Source organism: Podarcis bocagei (assembly GCF_964188305.1).
Source record: "Podarcis bocagei genome assembly, chromosome: 11".
Classification (NCBI taxonomy): Eukaryota; Metazoa; Chordata; class Lepidosauria; order Squamata; family Lacertidae; genus Podarcis; species Podarcis bocagei.
The window spans coordinates 48,005,458-48,024,007 of NC_138136.1; the positions used below are offsets into that span (position 1 = coordinate 48,005,458).

The 18,550-nt window shown below is 43.3% G+C and overlaps 1 protein-coding gene across 3 annotated transcripts in view; it reads right to left on the reverse strand.

The window, feature by feature from the left end:
- NIPBL (NIPBL cohesin loading factor) overlaps nt 1-18,550 on the reverse strand; it is a 131,464-nt gene that overhangs the window by 20,137 nt on the left and 92,777 nt on the right. For all 3 annotated transcript variants that reach the window (XM_081212578.1, XM_081212576.1, XM_081212577.1), the window contains 11 exons: nt 18,141-18,244; nt 17,416-17,502; nt 15,073-15,304; nt 7,503-7,654; nt 6,989-7,069; nt 5,595-5,695; nt 4,210-4,348; nt 3,110-3,192; nt 1,977-2,109; nt 1,278-1,421; nt 620-709 (listed from right to left, as the gene is read on the reverse strand). In XM_081212578.1, the coding sequence (XP_081068704.1) occupies nt 620-709; nt 1,278-1,421; nt 1,977-2,109; nt 3,110-3,192; nt 4,210-4,348; nt 5,595-5,695; nt 6,989-7,069; nt 7,503-7,654; nt 15,073-15,304; nt 17,416-17,502; nt 18,141-18,244 (1,346 nt within the window). The remainder of the gene's footprint in view (nt 1-619; nt 710-1,277; nt 1,422-1,976; nt 2,110-3,109; nt 3,193-4,209; nt 4,349-5,594; nt 5,696-6,988; nt 7,070-7,502; nt 7,655-15,072; nt 15,305-17,415; nt 17,503-18,140; nt 18,245-18,550) is intronic.

The window sequence follows — 18,550 nt, forward strand, 5'->3', positions numbered from 1 at the left end:
GAAGGAGCTAGTTAGGACAGCTCCCAAACTTCCTAACACTGGGTGTGTATGAAGCAGAAAACAGTTTATAGTAAAAAGAGGCAATTTGCATGTAATACTAAAACACTGCCATGTAAAGATCAGCAGGGAAAAACACTAGAGTAATACAATTTGCCAGTTTTTTGCCTCATATCAGAAAGCTACAAGTACATGAACTTTATAACTGTTGGTATCAATCTCTACATAACCTTTTAGATGTCCATAAATACCACCTTTCTATATGTTTAACTTGTGATGCCTGTGTATCTAACTTAGTTGCAGTTTAAAAGTTTAAAAGGCCTTTGTGCCACCTCCTCAATTGGTGTGCTAAGGAAGAAAGGCTTATGGTCTCCCAAGACAGAAGCACTCAGCTTAAAAGGGAACAAGCCAGCATATTTGCAAGGTTAGCAGAAGACCTTCCTTTCCAATGCAGAACCATAGGGTGTGTGTTGGTGTGCATGTATGTGCATTTGATTTCTTTCTGCAAACTCTGGCCATGCCCAACATGGGCATACCACCCTCAAGGGGTTGGCCTACAGTTGATGTGGCCTTCAAGACTGAAAGGGCTAAGCAGACTTTCACTTAAACAACTACAACATACCACTAGTGATGCATCAGTTTCTGTATTTTCTTCCAAATAATCTAACAGTGCCTTTTGCAGTTGCTGGATTTCATCATCCCCTCCTGAGACCTGTAACACACAATATATTTTAAATAAAATTCACACCCTTCCCAATATCAGAGCACACTAACTTGGATTGATTTGATCTAAACACACTTTAAAGTAAACAAATTACAAAACACACCGGGAGCATCAATATGTCACACACAACACGTTAACACACAACAAAAATAAAAGGTATCAAACAAAGTCGTCATACACACAATCAATTAGTAGCAAGTGTTTGAAACACCATCTCCCAGCAAACCTGTTGGGCTGCTCCTTCTGCAGCAAATTTTTATTTTGACATAAAATTAAATGTTGTCTCTTCCCCCTCACCCTCCACTTCCCACATCACCCCAGCTAACAGCTGGATGCTCCCAGAGGCAACTGCCACAAACTTATATTTTAAGGGTAAACTAATCAAAATGAGAGGTCAAAGGCACTCTTGATTTTTGAGAGTAACACAAAGAAGCAGTCTCACAATGCTATTTTTCTCATTATTGTTTTGTATGGGATGTTACTCCAAATATTTTATGGACACTAATCTCTACACTGAAACCTGTCTTAAAATAATCAAAAATAGCTTCACTCAAACCTGTTTTAAAATTCGGGCTATAGATCCTTGATCCATTTTGCTAGTGACTGCATCCTTCCGCAGCCGTGCTGCTACGGTACCAAGATAGTCGAGTGATGCCACCCTCAAAGCCATCTCTGTAGATTTATTACTAAATTGATGGACCTAAGAAAATGAAAGAAAAAAATATATAAACTTCATTTTTATTCCCCTCACATTTCAAGACAATATTGCTTGATCCTCTCCTACAATAATGGGAAGAGTTCAGTAACATTATTTAGCATTTCACATGCCACTTCAGATCAAAAGCCATTCTCTCTCCATTTGTAAGAAAATTTCTTCTGCTTCTCATTTAGCATATATTTACAGTTGACCAACATTAACTCATAGATACTTCAAACATAGCTTGAGTCCATTTCTGTAACCATGCTTAACACTGGTGAGACTTAACATGGAACAGTGATAATAGAGCAGGTGGGAGAAGAATTCAAAGTCTAAAAGAAGAAATGGTAGGAAAAGGAGTGAAACTGCCTGTTCTTCATCCCTCATCCTATTTAAGGATCACTCTTACATTAAGTCTTCACCGGCTCAAAGCACATTGCACTACATGCAACATGCAGATTCAGTACAATAAGACTATTTTCACAACTTACATCAAAATAAGCAAGCCATTATTAAAAGTGAAGCAGAATTATTGCTTCAAAAATCCAAGCATCTTACCAACAGTCTTCCCAATAGACTAAGTAGTAACTCCGCAGCTGGCCATTCTGGTTTGTTGACCGTGGAAAGGAGATCCTGAACAAAGTTCTCAAAGAGTGGCCTATAATCTTCTTCCCCTTGCTTGCTACCACATCTGTTTGAAGAAAGCAATGAAAAGGGGAAAATAAGACATAATGAATTCACCTTTCAATCAATCCTAGATTTTTCTTTTACATTTTAAGTGAGAATTTTATGGCACTATATATAGAATCATAAATGTGGAACAATATAACAGTAATAACCCTGATAATCACACCTGGGAGAAGAAGTATGCCTTAACATTCTTTTGATGCCAGGTTAATGAGCACTAAATATAAAAGCACTCATACATTTTTGCCTCCCCGGAACAAGCCCCTCCCAGTTTCACCATGGACAAGCTCATAAATGTCAAGAGTTATCCGGAAGTGAGGGAGGGACAAAGAAAAGAGAAACTATGAGGGAAGGGTTGTTTATGATGCAGAAGTGTCTGCATGTAGTCCATGATAACATATTATTGCCACTGAATGCCAGCCATTGAATCAGAGTTTTGGGTTGATTCTGAATGCCTCTGGACATTTTGAGAAGGAAAGTCCCAATGTTCCTTTCTCTGTTTGTCCAGATATCCAGGATGTGATAACTGTCCAACAAATCTGACATTGGAGCATTTGATGATAGGGATGCTGAGGGAACTGCAGCCCTGATGGAAAGTACGATGATGATGAATGAAACAGGGATGTGTTGTGCTTTGTATGCTAAAGGAATGCAAAACTTAATCTACTAAGCAATGGTGGAAGTAGATACTTTTTTCACCAGGGAGGGTGGAAGGAAACAAAAAGGTTATAAAATTTTCTGAACAATGATGTGTGTTAGATGTCTATTTTGAGAGCTCTGCACACAACCAATTTATGCCATAGGTCTTTGGTAGAGTGGGATAATTCCTGATATTCTCCAGGGAGAAAGAAAGAATTATAGAATTGTAGGAGCTTAATAAGGGAGGTAAGGGTAATATTTAGCATGATCCCTGCCTCTTGAGCAAGTGGAAGGAGACAAAGCCCTGCATGGACAGCAACACAGAAATAAAACTTATAACAGATGAACAGTTGAATTCTACTCACTTCTTGAGAAAAATGGAAAGGAAGTTTTGTGCTGTTCTCATGGCTGTTTCATATGAGTTTGTAATGAGGACATCCTGGTCCACCTGAAAATGAACACAGCGCCTGCTTACTGAATGTGTGTTGTGATTTATGCAACAGCAAGTATAATGCATATGTTTCTCAACTATGGACAAGGAGATGCAACCTTGCAATCATTTTTGAGTCTAATGAACATGAACAATACCGTATTTACTTGAACCTAACGCTCACCTTTTTTGGACAAATTACACTAAAATTAAGGTGCACATTAGATTTGATGGCACATTTACCATATTGGCCTGAATATAAGCCACACCCGAATATAAGCTGCACCTTTAGAATTGAAAAAGTAAGTAAATACCCAAATATAAGCTGCTCCCTTTCTCCCTGCTCCTGGCTGAATACTGAGCAGGGGCAGAGCTGCATTGCCAGCGGCCTTTCCCCTTCCTTGCTCTCTCCCTTCCCGGCCTTGGGGGAGAGGACGGGGGACTACGCCAAGGCGGGCGCTGTTTGCCCTGCGCTCCTGGCTGCATACCGTAAGGTTGTGAATATAAGCTGCACTTAACTTTTCATGGTCGGAATTTGGGGGGAAAGTGAGGTTTAAATTCAGGCTAATACAGTACATTCACCAGCAAATACTTTTTTTGGTTTCAATGTTCTGGAAATTGAGGTGCTCATTAGATTCAATGGTGCATTAGATTCGGTAAATACGCTACTTCATTATATTAAAAACAAAATATAATTCACTCAGCCAATGAACAGGGTCATCAAATAACTCAACCTCAGTTAATACAGTTAGTTGAACATTCATTTCTCACAGTTCTTTCGGTCTATCTGCTCTGTTGCCCAGGTTCACTTTTCTTCCTCTCTGATATATTGTGTTTACTTGCTTCCTCTCTCTTCAGTGCCTTTTCAACTTCTTCAAGTGTCACAAACTAACATTTCCCCCTTTGCTCTTTCCCCACATTCCATGCTCAACCCATCACTGGCGCAGCATTCCATGAATTCATAATGATAACGGTAAGAACTATATGAACATATGCTAAATACATATATCTTCATAAATCTAAAGCATTTTTCACCTTCTTATTTGACTCCTCTTCAGAATTAGAATCCTTCTCGCCTGATGGTAGATGCACAACACACTGAATTAGTTGTAGCACCAGTGCAGTCACCATTTGAATATACATAGGTTCACCATCAGTGTCACTGCTGTTCAGTCTGTTGAAAAACACAAACCTATTTTACTAATGTTAAAAATGAACCCAATGGAAAACATTAAAACCCTTGGCATTTTTTTTCAATTGGCTTCAATTATTACAGTGATCTCAAATCTTATTCCCACAATAGAGATGTGGCTTTGCATTCAAACTAAGCAATAAGCTTCCCCCAAAGAGCAGTACATTTCTGGAACAAAAGTTGATCCAACAGAAGTGTATCACTTTACTTTGAAGCTACATGATTTAAGCCAGGGATGGGAACTTTTTTCCTCTACACCCCAGCTTGAATACAAGCAAGGTTGTAGAGGAAGACCCCTGACAAAAACAGGACTTGGAGTTGATGCTGAATTGAAGTCCCACTTTCAGCATGCATCAACTGCATGTGAAAGCTTTGGATCAGGAACCCCAGTGGAGACTGCAGTCACCACCCATGAGTTATGACAGCAACCCACACCTTCAGAAGGGATCAGCAGCTCCCAAGTGCTATGGAACAATTGGGAGTGCACTTCAAGGCTTTTGGTTGTTCCTCTGCAGTAATGTCTTTACCTGTCCTAAACCTAATACTGGGTGTAGATACAGATTGACAGGAGGTGTATGGCATGGGGAAAACAGCCTTGTAGGCCAAACTAGACCTGCTGGGTCTAATTTGGTCTGCAGGCGAAACTTTCCTCGTGCCTCATTTAAGCATTCCTGCCTCACACTCATACATCTCCTTCCTGCAATGTTATCCCACCCTTCCTTTATAGCATTCAAAGAGGCATGCTTTGCATGGCTTGATCCTATGCTATACCCCACCCCTCTTTTATCATCTCATCAAATCTGTGATGTAGGATGGGCTGTAATAGTAGCTGGAGCAGGTCACCCAGGGAGTTTCATGGTGGAGTGGGGATTGGAATAGATGCTTGCCTAGTCTTAGTGCACTAAATCTCACTGGCATTTCGTTAACCAATATTCAGTTAAGCCATATTAAAAAAATAATGAAAAAGTTCAAGCAAAAAGTAGGGGATGGTAGGAGTTTTCCCTCACCTGACATTTGATGTGTTTTCTACTCTCCCAACAGCCGCAAGCCTTGTATGCAAAATCTGAAATTGCACCTTAGATTCAAATCCCAACCCTGCAGTTATGCAGACATAGTTTGGCTTAGCATGCCCCTTGAAGCAGGCAGTTAACAATAAAATGTCTTTAAAAACCCAGACTTCTTCAAAAGATGGGAGGAGAGGGAGAGAGAAATTAGCACTGTATATTACCTGAAGTTCCTCAGACTTCTTTTGCTGGTTGGTAACCTTGCAAGTGAAGTGAAAATTTCTTCTAATATCAACTGCCTATGCTTTTCATATCTTGAGAAGACCTGAAAAAAGTTAATTATGGTTATTATATGTATGTCATTTCCTGTTTATTTTGCTGTCCAAAATACAAACTATTTTACAAACACACATACACACTTATTAAAACATAAAGTTATTTTCCTACTACCAATCAATATCTATAGCCAAGAGGTATGAATCCAGAAAAGTGGTATTAATGTAAATGTATTAAATGGTTTAAAATTATTTTGGAGAAGGTACTACTAACATTAGTTTAAGAGAGTTGAAAATACCAACTCAAATTGTTTTCTAAGTAAACTTTCAGACCTAGTGAGGCTCACCAAGTTGTTCACACACTGAGCCATTAGGCTGGACAAATTACCGTACTTTTTCATGACTAAGATGAGGTTTTTTACTCTAAAATAATGTTTAAAATCTGGGGTCGCCTTATACATGCATAGTGCAGAGGGGAGACGGGCTATTGGTTGCAGCCACGAGAAGGAGCTTGTCAGCGGTGATTTGGTGGGTGATTGGTGGCTGCGGCAAGGGCTGCTGTAGATTGGCTGTCGCTGCGGCAATTGGGCGTGCGAATGCCGGCTTCTGTTGGCGAGCGAGCAGACGCTTTGTGGCTTTGGTGACACTTGCCATTTGTAGTGTTTGTCAGTCGGGTTAGTGATTTTTGGCATCCCCCCCAAAAAAGCTCAACAATTCCCCATTTTCTTACATTGGAGTCCCCCAAAACAGGGGCCGTCTTATACATGGGGGTGTGTTATACATGGGAAAATATGGTAGCTGCTTTAAAGCAGCTATCCTAATCTACATTGCTTCAAAAGAAATTAAAAATCAGCCCAATCTGTATTTGCTATAGCAATGAGATTTCTCTCTCAGAGATATCTTCTTGTAGGTTTTCAGCTACTCTCAGCATGCCCCAAATCAAGTTAGTGTCCCATCACAGACACATCAGACATGGTCTCAGTAACATAATTCCTTAACCCTTTCCTACTATCAAAGTACAGTAATAGAGCTGTTTGATCGGCAGTGTTCCTTGCTTCTAACAATTAAGGTAAATAATGGCGTGAAAGATCAGTGGTGGTGTTGTTGTTATACTTTTCTCACAAACCAGCTGCAATCTGGCTTATGAGGCAAAGCTTAGTGGGAAGTAGTTCAGTGGGGAAAAGAACCTGTTGCCAGGCAAAGTTAGAAGTAAGGGCATGACCAGGACCAGATTAAGTAATTCATGAAAGCCACCCCCCACAAAAGTTCCTTAAAAAACCAACAACAACACCAGAAGTCATTCATTTCGTTACAATTAAATATTGGTTAAAAGGTGTGCTTACTGCAGTGACAAGTTTGATGGCGCATAACTGAAGTTCACTGACATTTTCTACAAAAAAAGGTGTTATCCCCATTGAAGAAACCTATTAACAGAAAAGGAAATATATACATAAATTCTCATAATACTTGATAAATGAAAATAAAATCTTTTCAACAGAAAAAGACCTCTGATCATCATCTTTTGAATTGTGTTCTCCAATTCCCATACTAGTCGCAGTAGCATACAAGAGGGATGAAAAGCACCTCAGATTTAAGACAGAAAAACACATTTGTTTTCCTTGGGTATTTTGTAGTTATTGTTCTTCAAAGATGCATATATTTTCCATATTATATATATTTATAACTGACTGCCCAAGTTGCCTTATAAAATAATTTTAAAAATCTAGTAGCTTAAATTTAAGAAGTTTCATTATTACTGCTTGTAAAAGAAAATAAACATCCACTGGAGAAGAACTTTAGACCTGTGTGTGTGTACAGAAGGGGAAGAGAAATCTGGATAAAATGGATCAAACTTACCTGAAGAATAGTGGTGTCAGTAAGAAGCTGTATCTCCAACAGTTCAGCCAAACTGCTAACAATATCACAAATTTTGTTGTATAACATCACGATTACTCTTTGCTTATGGGTAGAACACTTGGCACGCTTTGCTTTTGAGCTTAATACACCACCTAGTAAATTTTAAAACAAGATACATTTTTTAGAAATTCAGCACAACGCAACCATATTAGATATAAAGTTTCTCCTCAACAAGTTCATATATTTCTCTTATCTCCCAAGATGAAATACAGTGGTACCTCGGGTTACAAACACCTCAGGTTACAAACTCTACTAACCCAGAAGTAGTACCTTGGTGTCAGGGAACTGCCATCAGAGCATCAGGTGGTGGAGGGACTCAGGCAGGATGAAAGAGACTCAACTGCTGAAGCAGGGACCAGCAGGGGGAGGAGTGGGTCTCTGAGGGAATGCGAGCAGGAGGGAGGGCTCAGGGAGGCTTCCAGCGAAAACAGTGGGGAGGTATCGGAGTCTCCCATAGGGAGACCCATACCTCGCAGGAAACTGTCACGCCGTGAGTCCAGGAGACGCGTTTCCGTTAAGGAACTTCTTTGTTGGAAACGCTTCCGCAGACAGCCACTGTCGGACTCTACTAGTGACTAGAGCAGACATGTCTGAGGAGCTCCGTCACACACGGAGGTTTGTGGGGGCGCACAAACTCTGAGGGAGCACGTTTTCACGCACAAGCAGCTAATCAAACCCTCACAGCAGTCCGACAGTCTTTGTACGCTGCCTGTGCAAGAGAAGGCATCATGAGCGAACCAACCGGAACCGGAGGAGCAGGGGCTGGAGCTGGTCCAAGCTTGGAAGATAGATACCGAGCGTTGGAGGTTCAACTGGCCCTGCAGACGGCGAGGCTGGAGGAGAGAAGGGCTCAGGATGCAGACAAGAAGGGGAGAGCCACTCAATTCCCCAGAAAGGTACCAGGATTGGTGCAGAAATTTGGGGGGGACCCCAAGGACTACCATGCTTTTAGGACAGAGATGCAATATGCCCTTAATGTGCAGTTCGATGAGTTCCCTGATGAGGAATCGCGAGTTGCTTTTGTAATTGGGCATCTTGAGAAAGGGGCTAGAGACTGGGTGCGACCCCTAATGGCAACGCACAATGACATACTAAAGGACACAATGAAGTTCTTTCGTGCAATGGATATCATGTTTTCCAGCGATATTGAGGAAGGGGTGGTGCGCAGACAGCTAATGGCTTGTAAGCAGGGGAGTCGATCTGTCCGTGAATATTGGACTGAGTTTACCATGCTGATTCACAGACTGAGTTGGGATTTATCGGCGGCACCCGTTCAAATGCTATTTGAAGAAGGTCTTTCTTCGGGGGTGAAAGACGAGCTGGCACGGAGCCCCAGGGCGGAGTCTATGGATCAGCTGACCAAATCTGCGCTGACCATAGGAGCGCGGCAGGAGGCAAGAGCCTTGGAGAGGCGGGAAGGGAGAGGGGAACGTTGGAAGGAGTTCCGCATTCCAGACATTCCTGAGCCAGCTTTCCCGCCGGCAGAGCCGATGGAAATCGGAACAGCGCGCGCGCGCGCATTTTCAAAAACCAGCGAGGGAGCTAAGAAGGAGGGAAAGGGCCCCCGGAAATGCTATCTCTGCCAACAGCCAGGCCACTTTGCCAGAGTCTGCCCCCAGAGGAAGGAATGGCAAGGGATGGTGGGAGCTGTTGAGGGGGGAGAAGAAGGGGGAGCGGAGCAGGTAAAAGCCAACGCCTGGTTGCCACAATTGGGGCACTGCAGCCAGGCCAAAGAGCAGTGAAAGTGCCCGTGCCAGAAGCTCCTCGACCTGCTCTAGTGATTGAAGTGTCGCTAGAGCTGCAGAATGGGCACCCCCTAAAAATAAAGGCGCTATTGGACTCAGGCAGCTCCTGCAATTTTATGAGCAAGGAGTTTGTTGCTGAACACCAGATACAGACCATCCCTTTAAGCAACCCCCTGCAGGTGACCACGATTGATGGCAGGGAGTTGTTGGGAGGAGGAGTCCGCTTGCAGACTGTCCCAATGATAATGAGGGTGGCAAGGCACACAGAACTGATAGCGTTTAATGTGGCCACCCTGGGAGGCGCTCCCATTATTTTGGGAATGAGCTGGCTAGCTCTACATGATCCGCTGGTTGGCTGGCATCAAAGAGTGGTGTCCTTTGGTTCAGCACATTGCCTAGAACACTGCAAAGGGGAGAAGGGTTCAGTAGGGGCCCAAGCCACCCTAGCAGGGACTGAAGTAATGGGAAAGGTGAAGGTACCACCACAGTATGCAGATCTCAGCGACGTGTTCAGCGAGAAGGAAGCTGACCAACTACCACCTCATAGACCCTTTGATTGTCAGATCAATTTACTCCCTGGAGCACAGCTTCCCGTGGGCAAGTTGTATGCCATGTCAGACAGGGAAATGCAGGAGTTGCGAGGGTTCATTGACAAGAACCTGAAGAGAGGCTTCATCAGAGAGTCCAAAGCAGCAGGGGGGAGCCCAGTGTTCTTTGTGGACAAAAAAAATGCGGACAAGCCGAGACTTGTATGTGATTTTAGGCGGCTGAATGCAGTGACTGAACCGGTGGCGTTCCCTATGCCCAGAATTGATGATATTTTGACCATGGTGAGGAAGGGAAAGATTTTCACAAAGCTGGATCTAAGGGGGGCGTACAACCTGATACGCATAAGGAAAGGGGATGAATGGAAAACCACCATGTTTACCCCTTTGGGGGCGTTTGAATACCTCGTTATGCCATTTGGATTACAAGCAGGCTCCGCGTGTTTTCAATCTTTTATGAACCACGTGCTGGGCCCTTTGCTCTACAAGAATTGCGTTGCCTTTCTAGATGATGTGTTGGTGTATTCTGAGAATGAGGAGCAACATGTGAGAGACGTCAGAGAAGTGTTGAGCAGACTGCAAGCCAACAGGCTGTGGGTCAAACTGGAGAAGTGTCGGTTCCATACCAAGGAGGTGGAATTCCTGGGGTACCGCCTGTCAGACAAGGGATTGGCCATGGATCCCGGCAAGGTACAGGCAGTGCTGGAATGGAAAACACCCAAAACCAAGAAGGATGTGCAGAGGTTCCTAGGGTTTGGAAACTTTTATCGTAAGTTCATCCGCAACTTCGCCCATCTGACGGCGCCCATCACTGACTGTCTCAGCAGTAAGAAGAAGTTTGTATGGACGGCGGAGGCGGGGCGAGCGTTTGAGGAACTGAAAAGGGCCTTCGCCTCTGAAGAACAACTTCTGCATGTGGATTTACGAAAGAAGCTAAGGGTTGAAACAGACGCATCTGACAGAGCCATAGGGGCGGTGCTTCTTCTGCAGCCGGGGAAGGAGGAGTCGGAGTGGCGTCCGTGTGCCTTCTTCTCGCGGAAGCTGAACAAATCCGAGAGGAACTACACGGTGTACGACCGAGAACTGCTTGCTATTCATGAGGCGTTCCGGAGATGGAGGCATCTGCTAGTTGGTGCACAACATAAAGTGCAAGTGTGCACGGACCATAAAAATCTAGAGTACTGGAGAACGGCGCGAGTGCTCAACCAAAGGCAGTTGAGATGGGCCCAAGAGTTCTCCAAATTTAACTTTGAGATTTGTTATGTGCCAGGCCCAGAGAATGTTAGGGCGGACGCTCTCTCACGCAAGCCTGAATATTTGGAGGGGGAGGGAGCACCCGAAGAAACCCATATCATTCCAGAGGACCGCTGGGTGTGTGGGGCGACTTTGGTGGGGCAAAGGGAATTGGTAGAGGGTACGGTGCAGGATGCATACGCCCAGGGGAAACTCAGGGATCTCAGAGGGGAGGAAGACAAACCCGGTGGTTTTGAGGAGAGAAATGGGGCATTGTATTATAAGGGAGCGTTATATATACCTGAAGGGGAATTGAGGGAGAAAGTACTCAAGCAGCTGCACGATAGCCCCACAGCAGGGCACTTTGGGCAACACAAAACCATGTGGCTGGTTACCAGGGAATTTTGGTGGCCCAAGGTCAGGGAAGATGTGCGGGAGTATGTGAGAGGGTGTGAACAATGCCAAAGAGCCAAGGGGGAGAGGCAGGCGCCGGCTGGTTTATTAGAACCACTGCCCACACCTGAGAGACCGTGGGAAGCAGTGGCAATAGATTTCATGACTGATCTGCCAAGGTCTAGAGGGAAAACAGCCATCATGGTTGTAGTAGACCTGTTAACTAAAATGGCCCACTTCATAGCCTGCTCACATGCGGTTACAGCAGAAGAAACCGCCAAATTGTTTGTAGAGAATGTGTTTAGGTTGCATGGCGCCCCCTTGAGGGTGGTTTCAGACCGAGGGAAACAATTTACTTCCAGGTTCTGGAGGAAGCTCATGAGCTTACTGCATGTAGAGGTTAATTTCTCGACGGCCCGTCATCCTGAAACCAACGGGCAGGCGGAAAGAGCAAATGGGGTTCTCCAACAATATTTGAGGTGTTATGTTAATGACAGAGAGAATGATTGGGTGGAGAAGCTGGCGTTGGCAGAATTTGCCTACAACAATGCAGAGAACGTGTCCACGGGGATGAGCCCCTTTTTGGCTAATCACGGGTGCCATCCCAGAGCCTTCCCAGGGGGGGAGGGGGAGAACTGGAGCGTTCCAGCTGCAGAACAGTTCGTGGAAGAAATGGAAGCGATCCATCGCCAGCTCCAACTCAACTTAAACAGGGCTAAGGAGGAATATAAGAGGCAAGCAGACAAAAACAGAAGGGAAGGTGAAAGCATCAGGGTGGGGGACCAGGTGTGGCTGTCAACCCAAGGGTTGCCATTCAAAGGAGGTTGTAAGAAATTAAGACCCAAAAGGCTGGGTCCGTTTGAAGTCATACAGCAGGTCAATCCAGTGGCTTTCAGGCTCCGGTTACCGAACCACATGAAGCTGCACCCAGTTTTTCACAGGTCGTTGCTGTCACCGTATAGAGGAGACAGTGAGGGGAGGGTCACTAGGGGACCAGCAATGGAGGAGAAGGAACACAGCTACCATGTAGCGGAGATCCTCGATTCCAGGTGGAAGGGAGATCAAGTAGAGTATTTGGTAATGTGGGAAGGGGAACCGGAGTCGGAAAACACCTGGGTTAGGGCAGAGGATGTCAATGACGAGGTTTTAATAGAGACTTTTCATCAGAGGTTCCCACGTAAACCTCAGCCTGTAGCGAGGTTCCGAAGGGAATACTTTGCCACCACCGACGAGGAAGAGGAGTTGGAGGGGTTCCCAGATTCTGAAGAGGAGGAGGATTCAGCTGGCCAGGACGACGATCGATGGAGAGAATTGTTCGAGACGTCAGAAGATGAGGAAGATTCGTTTCGGGGTTTTAGCCCTTCACCTCCCAGGGGGGAGGAATTGGGAGGGGGTGAGGGGGGCCCTGGAGGGGAGGTGGATGTCAGGGAACTGCCATCAGAGCATCAGGTGGTGGAGGGACTCAGGCAGGATGAAAGAGACTCAACTGCTGAAGCAGGGACCAGCAGGGGGAGGAGTGGGTCTCTGAGGGAATGCGAGCAGGAGGGAGGGCTCAGGGAGGCTTCCAGCGAAAACAGTGGGGAGGTATCGGAGTCTCCCATAGGGAGACCCATACCTCGCAGGAAACTGTCACGCCGTGAGTCCAGGAGACGCGTTTCCGTTAAGGAACTTCTTTGTTGGAAACGCTTCCGCAGACAGCCACTGTCGGACTCTACTAGTGACTAGAGCAGACATGTCTGAGGAGCTCCGTCACACACGGAGGTTTGTGGGGGCGCACAAACTCTGAGGGAGCACGTTTTCACGCACAAGCAGCTAATCAAACCCTCACACTTGGGTTAAGAATTTTGCCCTAGGATGAGAACAGAATCGCGCGTCGGCAGCGGGAGGCCCTACTAGCTAAAGTGGTACCTCAGGTTAAGAACGGTTTCAGGTTAAGAACGGACCTCCGGAACGAATTAAGTTTGTAACCAGAGGTACCACTGTATAGTCAACCAAGTTGACTATAATAAATCAAGTTGATTGTATGTATTGTATGTATGAGAGGAGAGAGACCTTCTGAAGGGAACACTTAACGAAGCTTTTACACCATTAAGTATGCAAATTAAATTTACTCAAATCAATTACAGTGGTGCCCCGCAAGACGAATGCCTCGCAAGACAGAAAACCCACTAGACGAAAGGGTTTTCCGTTTTTGAGCTGCTTCGCAAGACAATTTTCCCTATGGGCTTGCTTTGCAAGACGAAAACATCTTGCAAGTGTTCTGATTTTTTTCCACTCCCCCCCTTTTTCTAAGCCGCTAATAGCCTTTTAGCTGCTAATCCGCTAAGCCTTTAATAGCCGCTAAGCCTTTAATAGCCGCTAAACCGCTAATAGCGCTAATCCGCTAAGTCGCTAATAGGGTTGCTTCGCAAGACGAAAAAACCGCTAGACGAAGAGACTCGCGGAACAGATTAATTTTGTCTTGCGAGGCACCACTGTATGACAGGACACCAATTAATTTCAGACTATTCAGATCCCGACAGGATTTTCCCATAGTCAAAATTTTCAGGGAAAATGCAACTTATACTTTAAGTTGCAGCTGGCACAGATAGCAATGGGAACCCTCTAAAGCACAAGCCAATATTTTGAAAAATACAAGAAGAGCATAATGAAAAAGAAAAGAGACTGCTGTGATGTGCTTTGCATGGGTCTATCAACAGCTATATATTGATAGACCAGCTAGCAGCTATCAGTGTCTGCTAGCTGCAATGTCCACACAGTTGGAAGCAGTAGACTTCTCAATACCAGTTGCTGGAAACCACAGGAGGAGATAGTGGTATTGTGTTCAGATTCTGCTTGTGGGCTTCCCGTGAGCATATGATTGGTAACTTTGAGCACAGGATGCTGGACGAGATGAACCACTGGTCTGTTCCAGCAAGGCCATTCATATGTTCTTCTGGGGCTGTCCTTAAACCTAGCGTAGAAGTTTCAATTGCTCCAAAATGAGCTGCCAGGTAGTCAATCAAATTGTTTTACATTTGTCTGAGCTTCACTTATTGCCAGTCTCAATTCAAGGTACAGTGGTACCTCGGGTTAAGTACTTAATTCGTTCCAGAGGTCCGTTCTTAACCTGAAGCAACACTTTAGCTAATGGAGCCTCCCACTGCCGTGGCGTATGTAACCCGAGGTACCACTGTACTGATAGTGACCTTTAAAACTCCAAGCAATCTGGGACCAGAATATCAAGTTCCCTTTCTTCCATTACACCACATATACTTGGCAGTATTAATTTATTTTAGCCTCCCCAGCCCTCTCAGATCACTCTCTATATTTTAAAATTTGTTGTTGGCAGACACTCTGGGCACATCAGTGGTGGAATAGAAAGGTGGGGTATCAATACTTTAAACAAAATATATATCTGAGTAAAGCTGAAAAAGGCTTACTTTACATTAGAGTGGTTGGGGAAACCCAGCCATATCGGCGGGGTATAAAGAAGAAGGAGGAGGAGGAGTAGGAGGAGGAGGGAGGAGGAGATGATGTTGATTTTGGATCTGCATGTATATTCTCTACAATACTATGATTTCAAAAAGCAAGAAATATATCTGTTATACTAACCACCATGAGGGTCCAATCGGTAAACAGGATCATACTGAGGATAAAGTGTGTTCTGTAAGTGAAATTTAGTGTATTGAATAACTCTTTCTATTACATCTTCAATATATACAGCTTTGGGCATGTTGGGTGATGTCATAATGTTGATAGCTGTAAGACAGGCATCTGCAGATTTTGTGACTCTCTCCATGATCAAGTCTCTCCATAATCTTTCCTCATCTTCAGTGTCGTTATTCTGCAGAAAAATTCAGAGTGCTAAGTTTAAAAGAAAACATTTTTAAAAAGCAATCAGAGAAAATAAATGTGAGCAAAATTTACGCAGCAATAGTTAATATATCAATATGAAAAAGTTTAGTGATTACTCGTATTTTAAAACCTCCCAATAGCCAAATACAAACCAGGAATCTCTGTGATATATTTCACAATGCTACAATCTCAGAAAAACCCTTCCTGAAGTACAGTTGCAAACTTTTTCACATCTAATCAGTCAGGGCTTTTTTCTGGTTACTAAGCCTCACCCAAAATGACCCTGCAGAATGACAACAGTGAGTGAGGCTCACACTGCTCATGGAAGTATTGGAGCCTTACTCAGTATTTCTTCATCCATTGAGATAAACTCTTATAGATAAAAAAATATTTTATCTTATCTGATATAAAAAATTCTGCTCTTTTCCATCTTCTGTTAACCAAGTAGGAAACCATGTCAGGAAGGAAGAAGCAACACAAAAACAAGAGAAAAGTCACTCTGGAAAAGTTCCTGTTCCAACTAAGGAATCTGAATTTCCAATGCAAGTGCATTCAGCTATTTTCAGTAACAGGGAAGTAAGAGCATTACCTCCCTCTCAAAGTGGAAGGTAAAAAAGTCACTCTAAAGTCTAATTCTGTGGAATTTAGCATGATGTGGATAAGGCATTCTATAGAGGTCACAGCACTTTGCTACAGTATTCCTTTAGGCCAGGGGTTGTCAACCTGGTCCCTACCGCCCACAAGTGGGCATTTCAGGATTCTAGGTGGGCGGTAGGGGGTTCTACGGCACAAGCTGAATCCTCCTTCCATTGAGCACTGGTGGGCGGTTAGGACATTTTATCATCAAGAAAGATGCATTAGTGACCAGTAGGCATAAAAAGGTTGACCACCCCTGCTTTAGGCAAACCAACAGAAAGAGAAAAAATAGAATGTAGATCTTGACACAAGTCAGTCACAGAAGTCAGTTAAGAAGTCAGTTACAATAATGGAAAAAGGCCTTTGAGAACAAAAAACATGCAGATATATCACTGATTGAGAAATATAGAGCAATATGCATGTATGTAAACTGTCCATCCCAAGCCTTCAGCTGAGTTTACATTTCAAAATAAAAATTGGACACTAGAGGGCAGGCATATGCCAACTCTAGGCTTGAGAGGTCCAGAATTCCCGTTTTCCACAGATGCATGTTTAGACTTTACACTTTCCGTGTCAAATTCAAGAAAGGTAGCCACAGTCTTCTGCTAGAGTAAATACAAATAGCCTTGGTTAGCATCTGTGATTCCCTCAGTGTGTGCATTGCTAAGTGAGCGAAAGCCTTTTGCACTGCAGCCACCAACATTAAGAAGGAAGAGTAGAAGAGGTCAGGGAGAAGGAAATGGAATGAGAGGGGTGGGGAGAAGGAAACAGATGTAAGGCAGAAAAAAGTAACAAAATGGGATGCACAGAAGCCTGGGTAATGGGAAGAGATAGTTGGGGGGGGGTAATACACTGGGTACAGAGGGAATACAGAAAAGTATATAGACTGCAGAGATAACAGAAAGATAACAAATGGGATACAAAGGTATCTGGAAATGGGAGCAGAAAGTGGGGAGGCTAGAGAGGAGAATGCAGGTCTATGGTGGTATAAAGAAAGAAAAGTCTCAACTTGGAGAGAGATAATAAACAGCAGTATGGGACATGGAGAAATGAAAGGTCAAAAAATTAGCTAAAGAGAACACTGGCTAGTTAAAATTATAACATGATGCTTGTCTTCAGTTAACGTATCAGTGATGTCCTGTTGATAAAATATAAACAAATCATTTGTGGTTATTCGAGTTGTGCATACCTAGACTAGTGGAACCTCTATTTCAATTTAAAGAGGCTCTCTGTAGAAATGACTTCCTAGTAAGTTACTTAGACTAGATATTATTTTCTCTATGTGACATTCTCAGCTGAGGTTGGTAGCAATGTCACAGTATACTCCATGCCATTTGAACCAGCCTTATTAGGATTCCTCAAGTGCAGTCTCCAGTTCAGAAGGAGAGCTGGAGAGGCTATTTCTAGCCTCTCAATTAATGTATAAAATACATACAATGATACTAGCATCATTTAGCAACTTACATGGTTAAGAAGAGTAGAAAGCTTTGAACCATCTTGAATATTCTTCTCCAATATGTTCAGGACTTTCACTGTTTTTTCTGTTGAAAGCTAAAAACAGAACATTTTATCTACCAATTATCCTTCATGGATATGATCATCTCTATGTCCACCATTTGGACTTATAAACAGAGTAGTGTCTTTCATCCTCAAATTGTGTATCCTTCCTTTCACTTGCCAATTTAAAAAGTAATGGCTCCAAATAAAATTGGAAGTAGATCCTAGTTCAGGTCAAGGTTAGGATTTGGAGGGGGGAGTGCCCAGACAGAGCTCGGACTAGACTGCAGGCAACTCTCAAGTTACATTGTGATTATGTTCCAGATAGCGCCTAAAGCCAAAATAATGTATCGTCAAAACCCATGGGGTTCTTGAGTGGGTGGGCTTCCCAAACGGGTTTTTTTCCTGGATGCTCACCCCATTTTTACCATCTTTTTAATTTATTTTAATTTCTTAATTTGCCAAGAGCATAAAGCTGAATGTGTATAAGTTGTGAGTTACCAAAACAAATAATAAATGCTTCTACATTTAACTGACAGCACACACTTGTCTTTTACATTTTGTCCCAAATGCCCCGGAGATTAAAAGAGCTCTCAGATAACATCTCTTCCAGAAGAAAAATATTTGTTGAAGAATCCCTCTGTGAACAAAAATCTGCTGCATTCTTCATTTTTAAGGCAGCAATAACTTACCCTGTCCATAATGCCCATTGCCTTAATTTTAGCAGATTCACTGCCCAATTCACTAAGCTGATGCTTTCCCAATAAAAACTCCTGAGGAATTTCATCATCATCACCTAAAGAAGAAGAAATTAAAAGATTTCATTTTTCTTTTCAATGCAGCAGCATGACAGAGCCATTTTAAAGATAGACATCAATATCTCAAGAAAGTTATAGCTGTTGTTTTTATTTTACCTTTGTTCCTTATTTTTCCAGTTTTCAGTTCACCTTAGTTGTGTATCAGTTTGCATTTTTTTTTAAGTTCACTAATAATTTGTGTGCATTTTCATGTGCATTTCACGTAATATATACTTTTTGTATGCAAATTTGCCTAATATATGCATTTCTGTGTACACTCTCCCCAAATATATGCTTTTTTATAA